At 41.3% G+C, this 14,131-nt stretch overlaps 2 protein-coding genes across 3 annotated transcripts in view; one reads left to right on the forward strand and one right to left on the reverse strand.

The window, feature by feature from the left end:
* The window catches only part of Ankrd45 (ankyrin repeat domain 45), a 31,866-nt gene that overhangs the window by 12,738 nt on the left and 4,997 nt on the right, over positions 1-14,131 (forward strand). For both annotated transcript variants that reach the window (XM_015998244.3, XM_015998245.3), the window contains exons 3-5: positions 1,821-1,988; positions 8,735-8,829; positions 11,239-11,377. In XM_015998244.3, the coding sequence (XP_015853730.1) occupies positions 1,821-1,988; positions 8,735-8,829; positions 11,239-11,377 (402 nt within the window). The remainder of the gene's footprint in view (positions 1-1,820; positions 1,989-8,734; positions 8,830-11,238; positions 11,378-14,131) is intronic.
* Tex50 (testis expressed 50) lies at positions 996-6,487 on the reverse strand. The gene is made up of 3 exons (XM_042258418.2): positions 6,031-6,487; positions 4,121-4,246; positions 996-1,295 (listed from the first exon to the last, which is right to left on the reverse strand). The coding sequence occupies exons 1-3, from the start codon at positions 6,358-6,360 to the stop codon at positions 1,194-1,196; spliced, it is 558 nt and encodes a 185-aa protein (XP_042114352.1). The 5' UTR covers positions 6,361-6,487; the 3' UTR covers positions 996-1,193.

Here is a 14,131-nt window from a genome sequence, read left to right on the forward strand (position 1 = left end):
TTCCAACACATTAGTTCCAACACATCAGCTCTTTGTGCCTTGTTGGCTATTTAAGGCAGCCACTAAACCTATTCTTAGGGGTAAGTGTAGTGACTTATTACAACTTATATTGACTTAGCTTCTCCTGTGAAAATTTTCATACCAGAAGCATGGCTCAGTTACCCTTGGTGACTACACCACATCCAGATGGCTCAGGCTTGTGGCCAGAGATAAGAATTTAGCAGCATCTCTTCTGCTAGCCGTGTGTGTGCATGTGTGTGTGCACATGTGTGTTTGTGAGTGTGTGTGTGTGCATGCACACACACATGTGCTTTCTTTAAATGAGCCATTCTGGAATTTGCCACAAATCTCAAAGTTACAATCTATTCCCTTATATATGTCACCAGCTGTCACATTTTCTACTTTGAGTGACCTGTAAACCAAGCACTGACTCACACTTTCCCTTAGCTAGGATCTATAAGTGAAAGTGTTTTTCTTTCCCCGATACTGTAATGGTGATTTGAATCTGCAACTTCTGACAAGCCCGAGGCTACCCAAAGCCAGAATTTTCCTGGATGCATCAAGAACGAAAGGTTGGGTTCTTAAGACAAGCGTTGGCCAGGCAGTCACTGGGGATGGGTCAAATGAGAGCCCCCAGGTCACCCACCAGTGTACATTTTTCCTGTGTGAAAGATTTTCTGGTTGTACAAGGCATGGGGCACACTATGAGCCCCCAACTCCCAAGCTCTTCTCGAGGGCTAATAGACACTTTGGTGTTGGAAACCCAATTTAGATAATTTTTAATTGCTTTCTAGAACACAGAACCTTGCGCATGTTAGGCAAGAGCTTTGCCACTAAGCTATGTCCTTAGCCCTGGCTCCCCAATTTAAATGGGACCCCTCAAAACAACGGAACAAAGATCTTTGATTTTTATACAAATCAGCGTGAGAAACTCTTGAAGGTGCACCCCATGTTTCCTCCTTTGCTGCCATACCTCAGTCAGTCCAAGAAATTGCTTTCTCATTTGGCAAGTCATACTTTCAGCTTTAATTCAAAAGATTAATTTGCAAACCAAAGCATACACAGTGATAGGAGATTAACAGTAAAGCTAGGGTAATTAGAGTCTGACGAAAATTCCTTAAAATCATAATAGGCTGCGGGTTCCGAAGTTGACGCCTGCTGAGGGGGTTGCCATCTTTCAGCTGTGGAGGAGCTCAGGAGGCAGGCTGCCCGCGTTGGTATCTTGCATCCATCATTTTACTGACTTCGTTCCTTGAGCCGAGTTTCTGAATATCTCTGAATTTTAGTTTCCTGGTCTGTAAGATGAGGATTATAAGAATTCTGATGCTATAAGGTCTCTAAAGTTCAATGAATTTACAATGCAGAACACTTAGTGCCTAGCTCATAGTAACTGTTCAGGACTCGATTATGTTCATGATCTGCTACGTAAAATAGTCTGGAGTAGCATACAGCTGTACTTTGACTTGTGATGAAGTCATGACCCAATGGACCCATTATAAAGTCCTGTAAGCAGAAACATGCTTTTCACATAGCTAGCCTGATCGTCATAGTATAGCAACACTGTGTACCAGAGAACACACCTGGGAGCTGGTTTTCCCTGCGATTACATGCCTGTGTGGGAGCTGCTGCTCTCAGCTGCTTGTCCAGTATCAGTGCATCAGAGTGTTGGAACACATGTTACTAGCCTTGGAAAAGACTGACCATCAATGTTCCAAGTGTGCTTTCTACAGAATGTGAATGCTTTTTCTGCCATCGTAAGGTTAAAAACTCCTGTCAAGCCACCCTACGTCTGTTTGACCTGACTGTCTTCACTCTGATAGGGTACACGCTCTTACACTGCGCTGCAGCCTGGGGCCGCCTGGAAACTTTGAAGGCCCTGGTGGAACTGGACGTTGATATAGAGGCCTTGAACTTCCGGGGAGAGAAAGCTCGGGACGTTGCCGCTCGCTATTCTCAGACTGAGTGCGTTCATTTTCTGGACTGGGCAGGTAAGGAGCACATGTGATGTTAAGATGGTTAAGAGCATGGAAGGAGATGGTTAACATTTCTACCTTCCAGCTAGGTGCTGTATTTTCTTTTTCTTTTTTTGAGACAGGGTTTCTCTGTGTAGTTTTGGTGCCTGTTCTGGATCTCACTCTGTAGACCAGGCTGGCCTCGAACTCACCAAGATCCGCTTGGTTCTGCCTCCCGATTGCTTGGATTAAAGGTGTGTGCCACCACCACCACCACCACCACCACCACCACCACCACCACCACCACCACCACCACCTGGCTTATATGCTGTATTTTCTATTGTCAATCTATGAAGATTGCCTTCATTTTTTTCTTTTCTCTTTTACTTTGCTATTGAGTAAAGTATTGCTCTTAACTCCTCTTTCTCTCTCTGTATATGTGTCTTTTTGGTTTACCAACTTCTAACAAGTTAAGCAATAAATTATACATGCAGAATATGTTCAAGGTTGTTTTCTGAGAGAATTGTGTGTGTGTGTCTTGTTGATTTACCAACTCTAACAACTTAAGTAATAAATACATGCAGTATATGTTAAAGATTGTTTTCTGAGAGAACTGTAAGTGTGTGTGTGTGTGTGTGTGTGTGTGTGTGTGTGTGTGTGTGTGTGTATCTTGTTGATTTATCAACTTTTAACAACTTAAGGAATAAATTTCCATGGGAGGATACATGCAGTATATGTTCAAGGTTGTTTTCTGGAAGACCCAGGCAAAGTACACTATTCCTTAAATGCTTACGTTGCTTATGTATTAGCATATTTCAGTAATATATTTGCCCTCCCCAGGGAGAAAAATTGTTATAAAAACATTTTCCTAGGAAAAGTTAACCTATGGTGTTAGTAACCCAAATCACAATTACCTCTGGCATGAGAGGGCTTCTGAGACCTGTTATTTTTCTCAATTTGTCCCCTGATTGTATGTTATTTAAAAAAGTTCATTGAGATGTACAATTAACATTTTTCATGTCTTTTATGCACATTCTACTTCAACAGAGTCCAAAAATCTATGTTCTACCTTGAATTTTGCTGTCATTCTCTACATCTATAACATACAGCTTGAAAAGCCTTTAGGAAGACATACCTGTGTAACTCGCTGTGTGTACTTATAAACTTCAAACCAGTTTTTTATCTGAATATATGTGCTTAGCAAGCTTTTGTGGAATGCCCACTACTAAATATGGTAATATGGTTGTAGGCACAACTTGTTCTTTCTGCCATCTGGACTTTTTTTTTTTAAGGAGGAACAATCATCTAGAAACTATTTGGCAATTATATAACAGTATGAGAAAGATGTGACTATAAAGAGAAAGGTTAAAGGTAAACATTGGCAGGAAAGGCAGTCCACGCCCTGAAAGAGAACAGGAAGCCAGCTTGCTGGAGTTCACCTGGGCCTTGCCCAATGAATGGGATTTGAATACACAGTGGCAGAGCTAAGAGCACAAGCTGAGTGTTAGATCTGGGGATGGGCGGGTCAAGATTGCCTTACTGGAGCTCACGTCATAGCTCCCACAGGTAATCTGGAGTGTACATGGAAGGGGTAAGCACACGGTCTCTGAAGGACGCTTGGGTTTGAATCCTACACGAGTGTGAGTAGAGTACCCTAATTCTTTGTACCCAAGTTTCCTTTTCTGGAAACAGGGGCCAATAATTGATCCTTCCTCTTGAGATCGGTGAAAACTAAATGATACAGTGTAAAGCACATAGCAACTACCTGTCATGTTGAAAAAAAAATAGTCAAGCTGAAAAAAAAAATGCGGCTGCTATAATTACCACAGGTTTATACCTGTAAGTGCCAGGTTAAGGTGTTTTCATTTTATTCTGGGAGCCACACTAGTAAGTGTGGATTCTTTTTCAGTTGAATGGAAATCCAGACTTGTCTGAAAGTTTTTTCAGTGAAGGTCGTGGCAAAAAAACAAAACCCTACAGCTCCCAAAGAAACCTTTTCATCCTCAGATAGTCCTGGAAATACATTTCTTTTGTACTCTTCTGAACTTGACTGAGCTACATTGCATGGGCATAGGTTTAGTATCCTTTGGCTCCTCTCCCCCTTCGCTCTTCTTCCTCTTTACTCTATGGTGTTGCTTAACTTTCTTAAAGGAAGAATGTTGGGACACCTGCTTCAGGAACTTGGTCATCATTGATGTTGTGGCCAGCAGTCTGCAGAGGATCTGTTCAATGTCATAGATGGATGCACTCTCTAGGTCATCGCCGTGTTTCTCTAAAGAGGCTTGCTTTTTCAGCTGAAAGAGCAAAACACACGATTCTTGTCTTGTTTCAGAGTAAACTTACATTATGGATAGCAAACTTAAACACTACTAAGATGTAGATATCACATATTTATACAAAAAGGAAGGTTTTTCTAGAAGGCCGAAGCACAGAAGAAATGCCCTTCCTTGATGTGCGACACAAGACTAGATTGATCGTTGTCGCCACCAGCCAACGTTGGTTAGAGTTTTCTAGGGTTAGAGCCTGTTGCCAAGAGAAATTAGGATGGTTTCCTTCAGGACATGGAGAAATTGAGTCAGTTCTGACCTGATGGCTTCCTCCCTGCTGGCTCGCTCCCACAGTTTTGGAAGGGGCTAGATATGTTGCCCTGGTCTTACCTGTGAACTGCAGTAGTGACTGGCATGGTAAGGTGTGTCCATGGGTGCAGTAATGGCATGAATATCACAAAGGTACCCAGTTCTTTCTGACTGGATTTAAAGCCTGCTCATAGGAGGAAACACATGCCTGGGACCGCATATCTGGCCAAGAACCCATGGGTGTGGAGCTCACAGGTCCCATTGGTGAACCTACTAATATTGTTTTGCTAAATGGGCATAGTATCAAACTGCACTCTAAATTTGTATGTCCTGCACTCAGAGCAACTCTCTGACCTCATCAGAAAAATTTCTTTGTGCAGTGGATGACAGTTCATGCAGAAACTTAAAACTGCTCAAAGTGCAGAGAGTGGAGCACCCAGACGTAAATGTGAATCTATACCACACCCCACCCCTCAGGCATCATGGAAGAGGAGGGCAGAAAGTCTGGAAGAGCCAGAGGTCAGAGAGGACCTGAGCAGAACAGTATCTTCTGACCATGGCAGGAATGGAACTGAACAGCACCTGTGATTGCCTGCACAAGAGCCCCACAAAGATCAGGTCAAGTCTCACTCTAGCACGGCATAGGAGGGCTCAGAAGCCCTCACCCCTAGATGAGGAGCTATGGATAACTGACAACTTCAGGGGAAGGTGGAGCTAGTTTTCTTTAAGTGCGTGGCTCCTGGCAGGTTGACCTGAATAAAAGCACTCAGCAGTACCTGGAACATAAAATTAAGATTATTGTTAAGGGTTGGGGGACACAGCTCAATGAGTTGTAGAGAGCTTGCCTAGGATGTAGGAGGCCCCGAGTTTAATTCCCAGAACCAAATAAATAAAAAAAATGTTTTCCCTTATTAAGCAAGATCACTGTAGAATACAATCATATTTTAAAAACAAGAAAACATATACTTAGATCATTCTGAAGGTCAAGGAGATGTGTGCACAGGTGTTTAGCAGCATTTTTGTATAATTCTCGAATTATAGTGCCATCTATTGGCAAAACTGGGGATGAAGCACTATTTCCCGCCAAATCCTAACTTTAGAAATCAGTTTACAGCCCGATGGGAAGCTCATGCCAACTTTTGTAGCGAGCATAGATAGACTTGCAGGCTCTCCAAGAGACCCCCTCATTTCAAATCATTTTATGGGGAGGCTGAGAAAGAACATATAACTTACCGAAGGACAGGCAGGTAACCTCACTTCCTATAACCCCACCTACCACATCTCAATGTTTTGGTGCATTTTGTAACTTGAAAGCAGGAGTAGGGAGATGATTTTAAGGGCCTTCTGATTAAATGCACTTCCATGGGACTCGTAAGTGTTTGCAGGACATGGCTAGATAATGGAGGTGGGGGCGGGTGAGTGGGGAAGCAGGGAAGGATAACTTCAGAGAACTGGATAGCTCTCCGATTCTTCAACTCCCCCTACCTGCAACACAAACTCACCTTTCTTTGGTGTTTCGTCCATTTCATCCATAGGTAATGCGCAGATAAAACAAACAGGATTAAGAAGAGCGCTTGTACCAAGATGTACAAGAGGCGTAAAGAACTCTGGACGAGGTCCAGGTTAGCAAAGTTGCAGCAGAGTTTGTCCAGAGGGTAAGGTAGGCAGTGGGATGAGGAAGCCTTAACTTTCAGGTAGCGCACTTCATCAGGAAAAATCTCCCATCCGACCTTGGTCCAGGTGGTCCCATCACAAATGCAGACGCCCTCTCTGAAGACACAAAGAAACAGCAGCGGGAAAAGCACAAATCGTCTCCAGTTAGACATCTTCATGTCTTAACTTAGAAGAAAATCTTGAGCTAAAAAAATTGGTCAGACAGAGCAGAAGAAGCCCCAAGCACTAGGTAATGTGGCGCTTCCGTCAAGGACTTTCAGATAATCCTGTTAGACAGCCCAGCAAAATACACAATGAGGATCATTGTTACATCGTCAGGCATAGTGACTCAGGGTAAGTGACTCAGTGACATCATAAAAAATGCACTGGGATGAAAAGGTGTACCCACCTAATCACCCCAGATTTCTTGAAAATGAACAATCTGCTAATATTTTTGCCAGGGAATGTATTTAGCAATAGGTATGCCATCATAATGATAAAACCCCGTGAATAGAAACAAACAAACAAACAAACAAACAAACAAACAAACAAACAAACAAAATCCCCAAAGGTAGTGAAGTCTTGCTATGCAGCAGCCAAAAGATCAGCTGCTTTGGACCCTGTTGTCATGTGAAAAGCAGACTCTGAGAGGGAGAGGTTGGATGTTTAGATAAGATTTCCAAGCCAAACGTGGAAGGTGTAGCAGCTCGTCTTTTTCTTGCTGTCTATAGTAAAATGGGAAAGGAAAAGGATAAATTACTGGAAGAACTGCCAAGCAAAAGGGGAACAGGGCTTGGCAGTGTGGGAATGCAGCACAGGCAGATCGCAGGACAAGCTGCTGTGGTTTGAACTGTGTTCCCCGAAAGCCCCTGCACCCAAAGGCATCCTCCTCAGTTTGGTGCTATCGGGAGTCAGTGGAGACTTTGAGAAATGGGACCTAGTAGGAGGTCTGGTCACTGGAGATGGGCTCTTGCAGGGACTGGTGGGCTCTCAGCCCCTTCCTGTCCTTTACATTTGTTCTTGACCCCGAGGTCTTTGTTCTCACACACTCCCTGTTAGAATGCTACCATGTCATAGACCCAAAAGCAACAGGATTAACTACCCAGAGACTGAAACCTGAAACTTGAGCCGAAATAAACTTTCTCTCTTTATGTTTCTTATTTCAGTCATTTTATTACAGTGACAGTCTATTAATAACATAGGTACTAAATATTAAAAGAGTCCCAGTGAAGACAATAAGCTTTGGAGGGAAAGACATCGTATGGATGGACAGTTTTTTTTTTTTTTTTTTTTTTTTTTTGCTGCTGAATTGTTGGGGAGTACATGTCACGAATTCTCCCAGCCATTGATGCAGAAGTCAGGATGGAACTTAAATTATCCACAAAAGATCAGGAGGAGCCTCTTTCTGACTAGATGAATGTCTGTGATGTGTCTCACAAGGATTTTGAGAGTGTTACATTGATAGAAATACCATTTTCAATAAAAGGACAGAGAGAATTAAAATAAAAAGAAGAGTATTGGCCTACCAAAATGTTGTAGGCAGGAACAGATTAATAAAGCTATTCAGCTGCTAGCACATGCTTTCTTTTTCCATTCTCCCTGCCTCCCTTTTCATTCCTTCTCCTCCTCTTCCACATCCTCCTGAAGCAGGGTCTTACCATGAGGTCCAGGCTGTCCTGGAACTCTATGTAACCCAGTCTGGCTTTGAACCCACAGATCTTCCAGCCTCAGCTTCTTAAGTTTTGGAATTATATCTTTGAACTACCAGCTCAGCTTACATGATACAATTCATGAAAAGGGAAAGATGATTCAGTGCAGAGGATGGAGAGAGTTACCCCCAGGTCTGAAACCTAGTGGAATTTGTATGCTGTATTTTGAAATGATTTTGAACGGCAATGCCTATGACTGTGTTCTGTGCTTGTGCCACCATTATAGTTTGGAAGAAGAGAAATAGTTTCTGGCTCACCAGGTCCACACAGAGAGAGGAATTTTTGGCCTAGGACAGATCACATACAATCTCACCCAGACCTTGTACACATGCTTGAGAGGTTGAGGTTTGGATTTCTGAGCTGTGATTCTTTAGATGAGAATTCGGGTTTGAGTTGATATGGTCATACCTTTTGGTGGTATTGGGGTGGGGTAGATGTATTTTGCCTGTGAAATGCATCTGAATTGTGAGTGGATGAGAGAGAAGGCTGTGGTGGGCTGGATAATGGCTACCAAACATTTGATTCAGATCCCTGAAATGTGTGACTGTTGCATCATACAGCAAAAGAGACCTTGCAGATTTTTGACAGATATGGTCAATTTGGGACCCAGTCATGTTTTGTATTTCTTTGGGCCTTCAAAAATCCTGTCCTAATTCTAGGTACACACTGAGTGCTCTGAAGTGATGTGCCCTTGAGTGCTGTTTTTCTGAAGTCCTCAAAGACAGTGACAGTGGACTGTCTCCACAAACCTTTCAAGTTCTGGCTGTGTGATGGGCTGCACAAACAGTGCAGTTTGCCTTTTGTGTTTTGTCTTATTTTGCATTTTTCTGTCATGTTTTTTCAGATGCAAGGCTGATTCTGAAAAAGTTTATTATAAAGTCCTCTCTCATCGTTACTGAACCGGAAAAGGGACCGGGGAAACTCCTCAAGGATGACAAGGTACCGTGATGTGATCATTACCTGTCCTGATGTTCTAGAGGTAGACAGTTCTCCTTAATGCTCCTCTCTCCTTCCTCCCGCTCCTTCCTTTTCCTCCTTCTCTTCCTTCTCTCCCCCTTCTTTAGTGAGCTTCTGATAAGCGATGATACAAAGTAAATGAAGTTGATACACAAAATATTATACCTGGCCGCATGGGTGAATGTTAGAACGTTGTAGTGAGTGAAAATTTGGAAAAACAGACAAACCAACTAAAACTTGCCAAGGTTTTTAGGAAGCTAACCCCCCCTTTCAGCATATTGTCGGCAATACCTATTTTAATCATAAAACTACAAAGGGAGAAGCATGGATCATGCTTCTGCCTCTGGGGGAAGTAGCCAGAGGTGAGGAGGAATTGGGAGCTGTTAATTTTCTATTCATCTGTTGGAGTACTGTGCTCCTCTGGTATCCAATTCCATATTTTGCTTCAAAGCTTAAAGCATACATGATACACTTTAGTATGTATACATATTACATGTATCAAACCTTCCAAAATGAGAAAAAGTTAAAAAAAATTGATTTGGATATACATTAAAATTGTACACAATAAGCAGGCATAGTGGCAGCCTGTGTTCCAACAGTTGGGAATCTGAGGCAGGAGGATTACCTTGAGTTCTAGACAAAACTGGCTACACTCTGAGAACCAGGCCAGCCAGGGCTACACAACAAGACTACATATATTCCAGGTATTAGAGGCTCTAAATTGCTCTCTGTGTTGTTATGTAGGATGCATGAGAATTTGTTTTGACATTATTTGATGAAAATCAAAGTTAGCTGTTGCTTAACGAGCATCAGATAATCTCACTAAGGCACACATTGTACTTGTAGCTTCATAAATGACATCATATTTCTTGTGAAAGAAAGTACAGAAAACATTTGATTAGAGTAGGAACTGGGGCTCTTGGACCTGCACTCACAGGGCTCTCACCACGAAGGGACAGTGCTTTGTCAACTGTGACAAAAAGCCTCTGCATTTCAGCAAAAATGTAATATTCACACACCATTAATTAGAAAAAAAAGTGATCCAAAACAAATGAAATTCCCTTCTCATTTCCAGTTTTATTACCCTGGAGTTCTGATAGTGATTTTATGTTATTTTCATCATATTTTACTCTTTATTTATATAAACACAAATAATAGAGATTTGTAAAGGAGATCTTATTGCTATAAAATTGGGGTACTACTATATATATTACTATTATTATTGACTTGCTTTTTCCCTATCTGGGTATCTTACAAACACTTCTCGAATCTGTCTCTTTTGCAAGCTTCCGTATCTATGGAAAGTACACATCAACAGGCTGTTAATTTGTATTCATTATTATAAAGTTTACTGTAATAAATACTTTCTACTTTTAATTTTTCTGGCTGACACATTCTGTCTGTATTTATGAGGCACATGTGAGAACTGTCTTTAAGCAGACATCAGGAATGTGTTGTGGGTGTGTGGTTTAATAGAACTTTTTTGAACTTCCTCCTCCAGCACACCATTGAAAGGAAGTAAAGTATCATTTTTACTGAGTTTCCTGTAGTCCACAATTTCCAAAGCTTTATTTGTTTTTATTTTATGGGCATGAGTGTTGTTTGTCAGCATGTATGTATGTGTACCATATGTGTAGTACCTATAAGAGGCCAGAAGAGGGTGTAGGATCTCCTGGAACTGAAGTTACAGATGGCTGTGAACTGTCATGTGAGTACTGGGAACTGCACTCAGGTTCTCTGCGAATGCTCTTAACTGCTGAGCCATAACTCTAGCCCTACTATCCACCTATTTTTCAACTTTTGAAAACACTTCTTTCATCAAGAGAGCTCAACAAAAACAGAATCAGGGAGAAAGAGTGGACTGATTTAAGGCCTCTCGATGTTCAATGGTGAGTTTCATGATTTCTCATTCTACTGGTTAGACAATTCTGGTCAAAAGCAATATGTTATTTCAATTTTAATTATATAAAATTAAATATAATTTAAAATTTAGTTCTTCTGTCCACTAACCAGACTTCAAATACTCAAGAACTAAATATACCTAAGGGTTACTGTATTGGATAAGGTTCAGATAGCACAGTCTTAGAAATATTCCAGTTTGTAAAGACAATATTACATTTATTTATTGTATGTGTGTATGTACTTGCACATGGTGTGTGTGTGTGTGTGTGTGTGTGTGAATGCTTTGGCATTCATATATGTTGAGATCAGAGAACAGTTTGTGTGAATCTGTTCTCTCCTTCCACTGCGTGGGTTCTGTGTATCAAACTTAGGTCATCAGGTTGGATAGAAATGCCTTTAGCCACTAAGCTGTGCTGCCGATCCCAGAGATACTACCAGTCTTATTTTTTAATAAATAAGTGGAAATAAATCCACTATTTCTGTTCCCAGAACACTATCCTCAATGCATGTCGTATGAAAAATGAGTGGTTGGAAACCCATCCAGAAGCTTCCATCAGTGAGCTTTTTGAGCAGAAACAACAACTAGAGGAAATTATGACTCCCATCCTCACAAAAATGTCTACACCACGTAAGTTTCGGGCTTGAACATCAGGATATATAATAATTCAGTTCAGTTCTTTCTGAGATATATGATTTTAACTGTCTTTATTCCACTAATAATAACTGAATTCTTTAGGTAAGATATGCCTGATTCTAATCTTGATATTATATTTACCAGTTGTTAAATTTTATGATTATAATGTCTTTTATGATTTATTTATTTAATTTTATGAGTTTTTTTCCCTGCATGCATGTATGTGTCCCCTCATACACACCTGGCGCCCTTGGAGGTCAGAGAGTGTCAGATCTAAAGATGGTTGTGAACCACCATGTGGATGCTGGGAACTGAACCCAAGTCCTCTACAAGAGTATCCAGTTCTCTTAGCCCCCGAATGATCTTCCCACTCCTGTCTTTGAGTCTTTTGAAATAGGGTCTTGCTATGTGGCTTAGGTTGCCTGTGCCCACTGAGTACTTGGACCACAGGTACCACTTTGCCCAGCTTATGGCATTGATGCCCACTGAATACTTAGATCACAGATACTACCTTGCCTAGCTTATGACATAGATTTTGTTTGACCCGAGATTCTCATCCAGGAAAAGGGTGATCTTCTTGGAGACAGAGTATTAGAGTCTAGAAAAGATTTTCAGTATTATAATTTTGTTTCTGGTTGGGGGACACCACTGTAGAAATAATATCCTGAGACCAGAAGAAATGCACATATCAGAATCTCATTGGCAGGTATACCTAAGATCTTAAAAGTGGCAGCATTATTGTCACACAATTTTCTGAAATTCACCCCTTAAAGCTCCAGTCAGTACTTCTCAGTATATTCAAAAAGTTGTATAATTATCACCATTTCAAGTTTTAGGCCTTTTGCTACCCCATAAAGAAGCCCTATACTTATTAATAGGTGCCTTCTATTCCTCCCCCACAAGCCCTGACAATCACTGCTTTACTTTCTATCTGTATGGGTTTGTTTGACACAGGGTCTTGCTATGTAACCCTGCCTGGATTGGAGCTTGTGAGGTAGACCAGGCTGACCTCAAACTTGCTATAATCCTCCTGCCTCATCCTGTCAAGTGCTGGGATTACAGATGTGAGACATCATGCCCAGCTTGGTTCTGATTACTCTCAACTTTCCATCAAAAGAATCATAACATACACTTTGCCCTTGTGGTTGGCTTCTGTCCCTTGGCATAATGCTTATCTTGTTCACTTATTCTCTAAGATGTATTACCACTTAATATGGGTACATAAAATTCCCTTGTATGGATACAAATTTGATCCATTTACTGACCAGAGGATATTTTGGTTTCCACTCTTGGGCTAGTATACATAATGCTGAAATGAACTGTGTCTATTGCCATATGCTTTAGTTTTTCTTGGGCATGTAAACAGGAGTAGAATTGCTGGGTCGTAGGTAACTATGTCTATCTAGCCTTCTGGGGAACTGCTAAGCTGTTTTTCAATCTCCTCAATGAAGATTCCAGTTTCTCCATGCCTTTGTTCATGTTTATTATTGTCTTTAAAATACTTTAGACACACAGTGGGTGTGAAGTAACATCATACTCTGATGTAAATTTCCCTGATCACTAATAATTATAAACATCTTTTCATATGTCTTTTTTGTTTTTTTGTTTTGTTTGTTTTTTGTAGCTAGAGGGACAGCTGTGGTTGCTGGGAACCAAACTCTTTTATTTTTGGTTGTGAGCTTAGCCTTTAACGGCTGAGTTATCCCTCCAGCCCATCTTTTCATATGTTTATTGGTCATTTGTGTAATTATGCTGGAGAACTATTCATTTTGACTATTTTAAAATTTAAAATTGAAGTATCCTATTATAACAGTTCTTTATATATTCTGGATTCAAGTATATTATCAGAAACATGACTCTGAGCTGGACATGGTGACAAATGCCTGTAATCTCAGCACTGGGAAGACTGAGGCAGGAGGATCATGAATTTGAGGTTACTTTAGGCCATTCCCAATTCACTGCTGACAACACACCTGAAGGAAGTGTGGGTATGAAAGAAGAGCTGGGACCGGGAACACAAAGAAGGGATTCATCTTGTTGGTCTCCCATTCAAGTCCATCATTGAAGAGATAATGTTTTAAATGCCAAAAGAGACTTCAGGGAAGTTTCTAGAACTTCTCCAGAGACCCACTTGGACAGTCCAGAAGAGTCAGGGAAAGGGGGCAAGTTGGCTAACTGCCCTCATCTGCTAGGGTGTTTTGTTGAGTTGGCACATAGGCTCTAACTGGAATAATTCCCACCCTACGAAAGAAGGAAGAAACGGCCACCCAGGGAGGCATATCCAAATTGCAGCTAAGGATGAAAGAGTGGCATTATATTCCAATCTCCAGCCTCCACACAGGGATGTGGGTGGCACTTGTCTGTGTTGTGGCTCAGTTAATGAACAGCTTTACCACAGCACTGAGGCAACAATGCCCCGTCCACTCAGAATAATGTGTGGTGCTGTGAGGTAGCAGCACCCGAGATTTTGCAGACAGCTCTTTTGGCTATTAATAGATGTCACTGAGAAGGCACTGCCTGATTGGGTGAGTTTGTCTCCCTTCTCCTGGTTATATCTTTTGAAGCACAAAAGCTTCATCTTTCCTTTGCCCAAGCTGTCAGTGTTGTATCTGAGATACATTGCCTAGCCCAAGGTTACCAAGATGTAAACTTATGTTTTTGCTCAGAGTTTTACAGCTTTCACATTTAGTACTGTGATATATAGTTTGTTATGGTTTTTTTTTTCTTTATGGCATGGGATGGAGTTCA

The sequence above is a fragment of the Peromyscus maniculatus genome, chromosome 11 (assembly GCF_049852395.1).
Source record: "Peromyscus maniculatus bairdii isolate BWxNUB_F1_BW_parent chromosome 11, HU_Pman_BW_mat_3.1, whole genome shotgun sequence".
NCBI classification, from domain to species: Eukaryota; Metazoa; Chordata; class Mammalia; order Rodentia; family Cricetidae; genus Peromyscus; species Peromyscus maniculatus.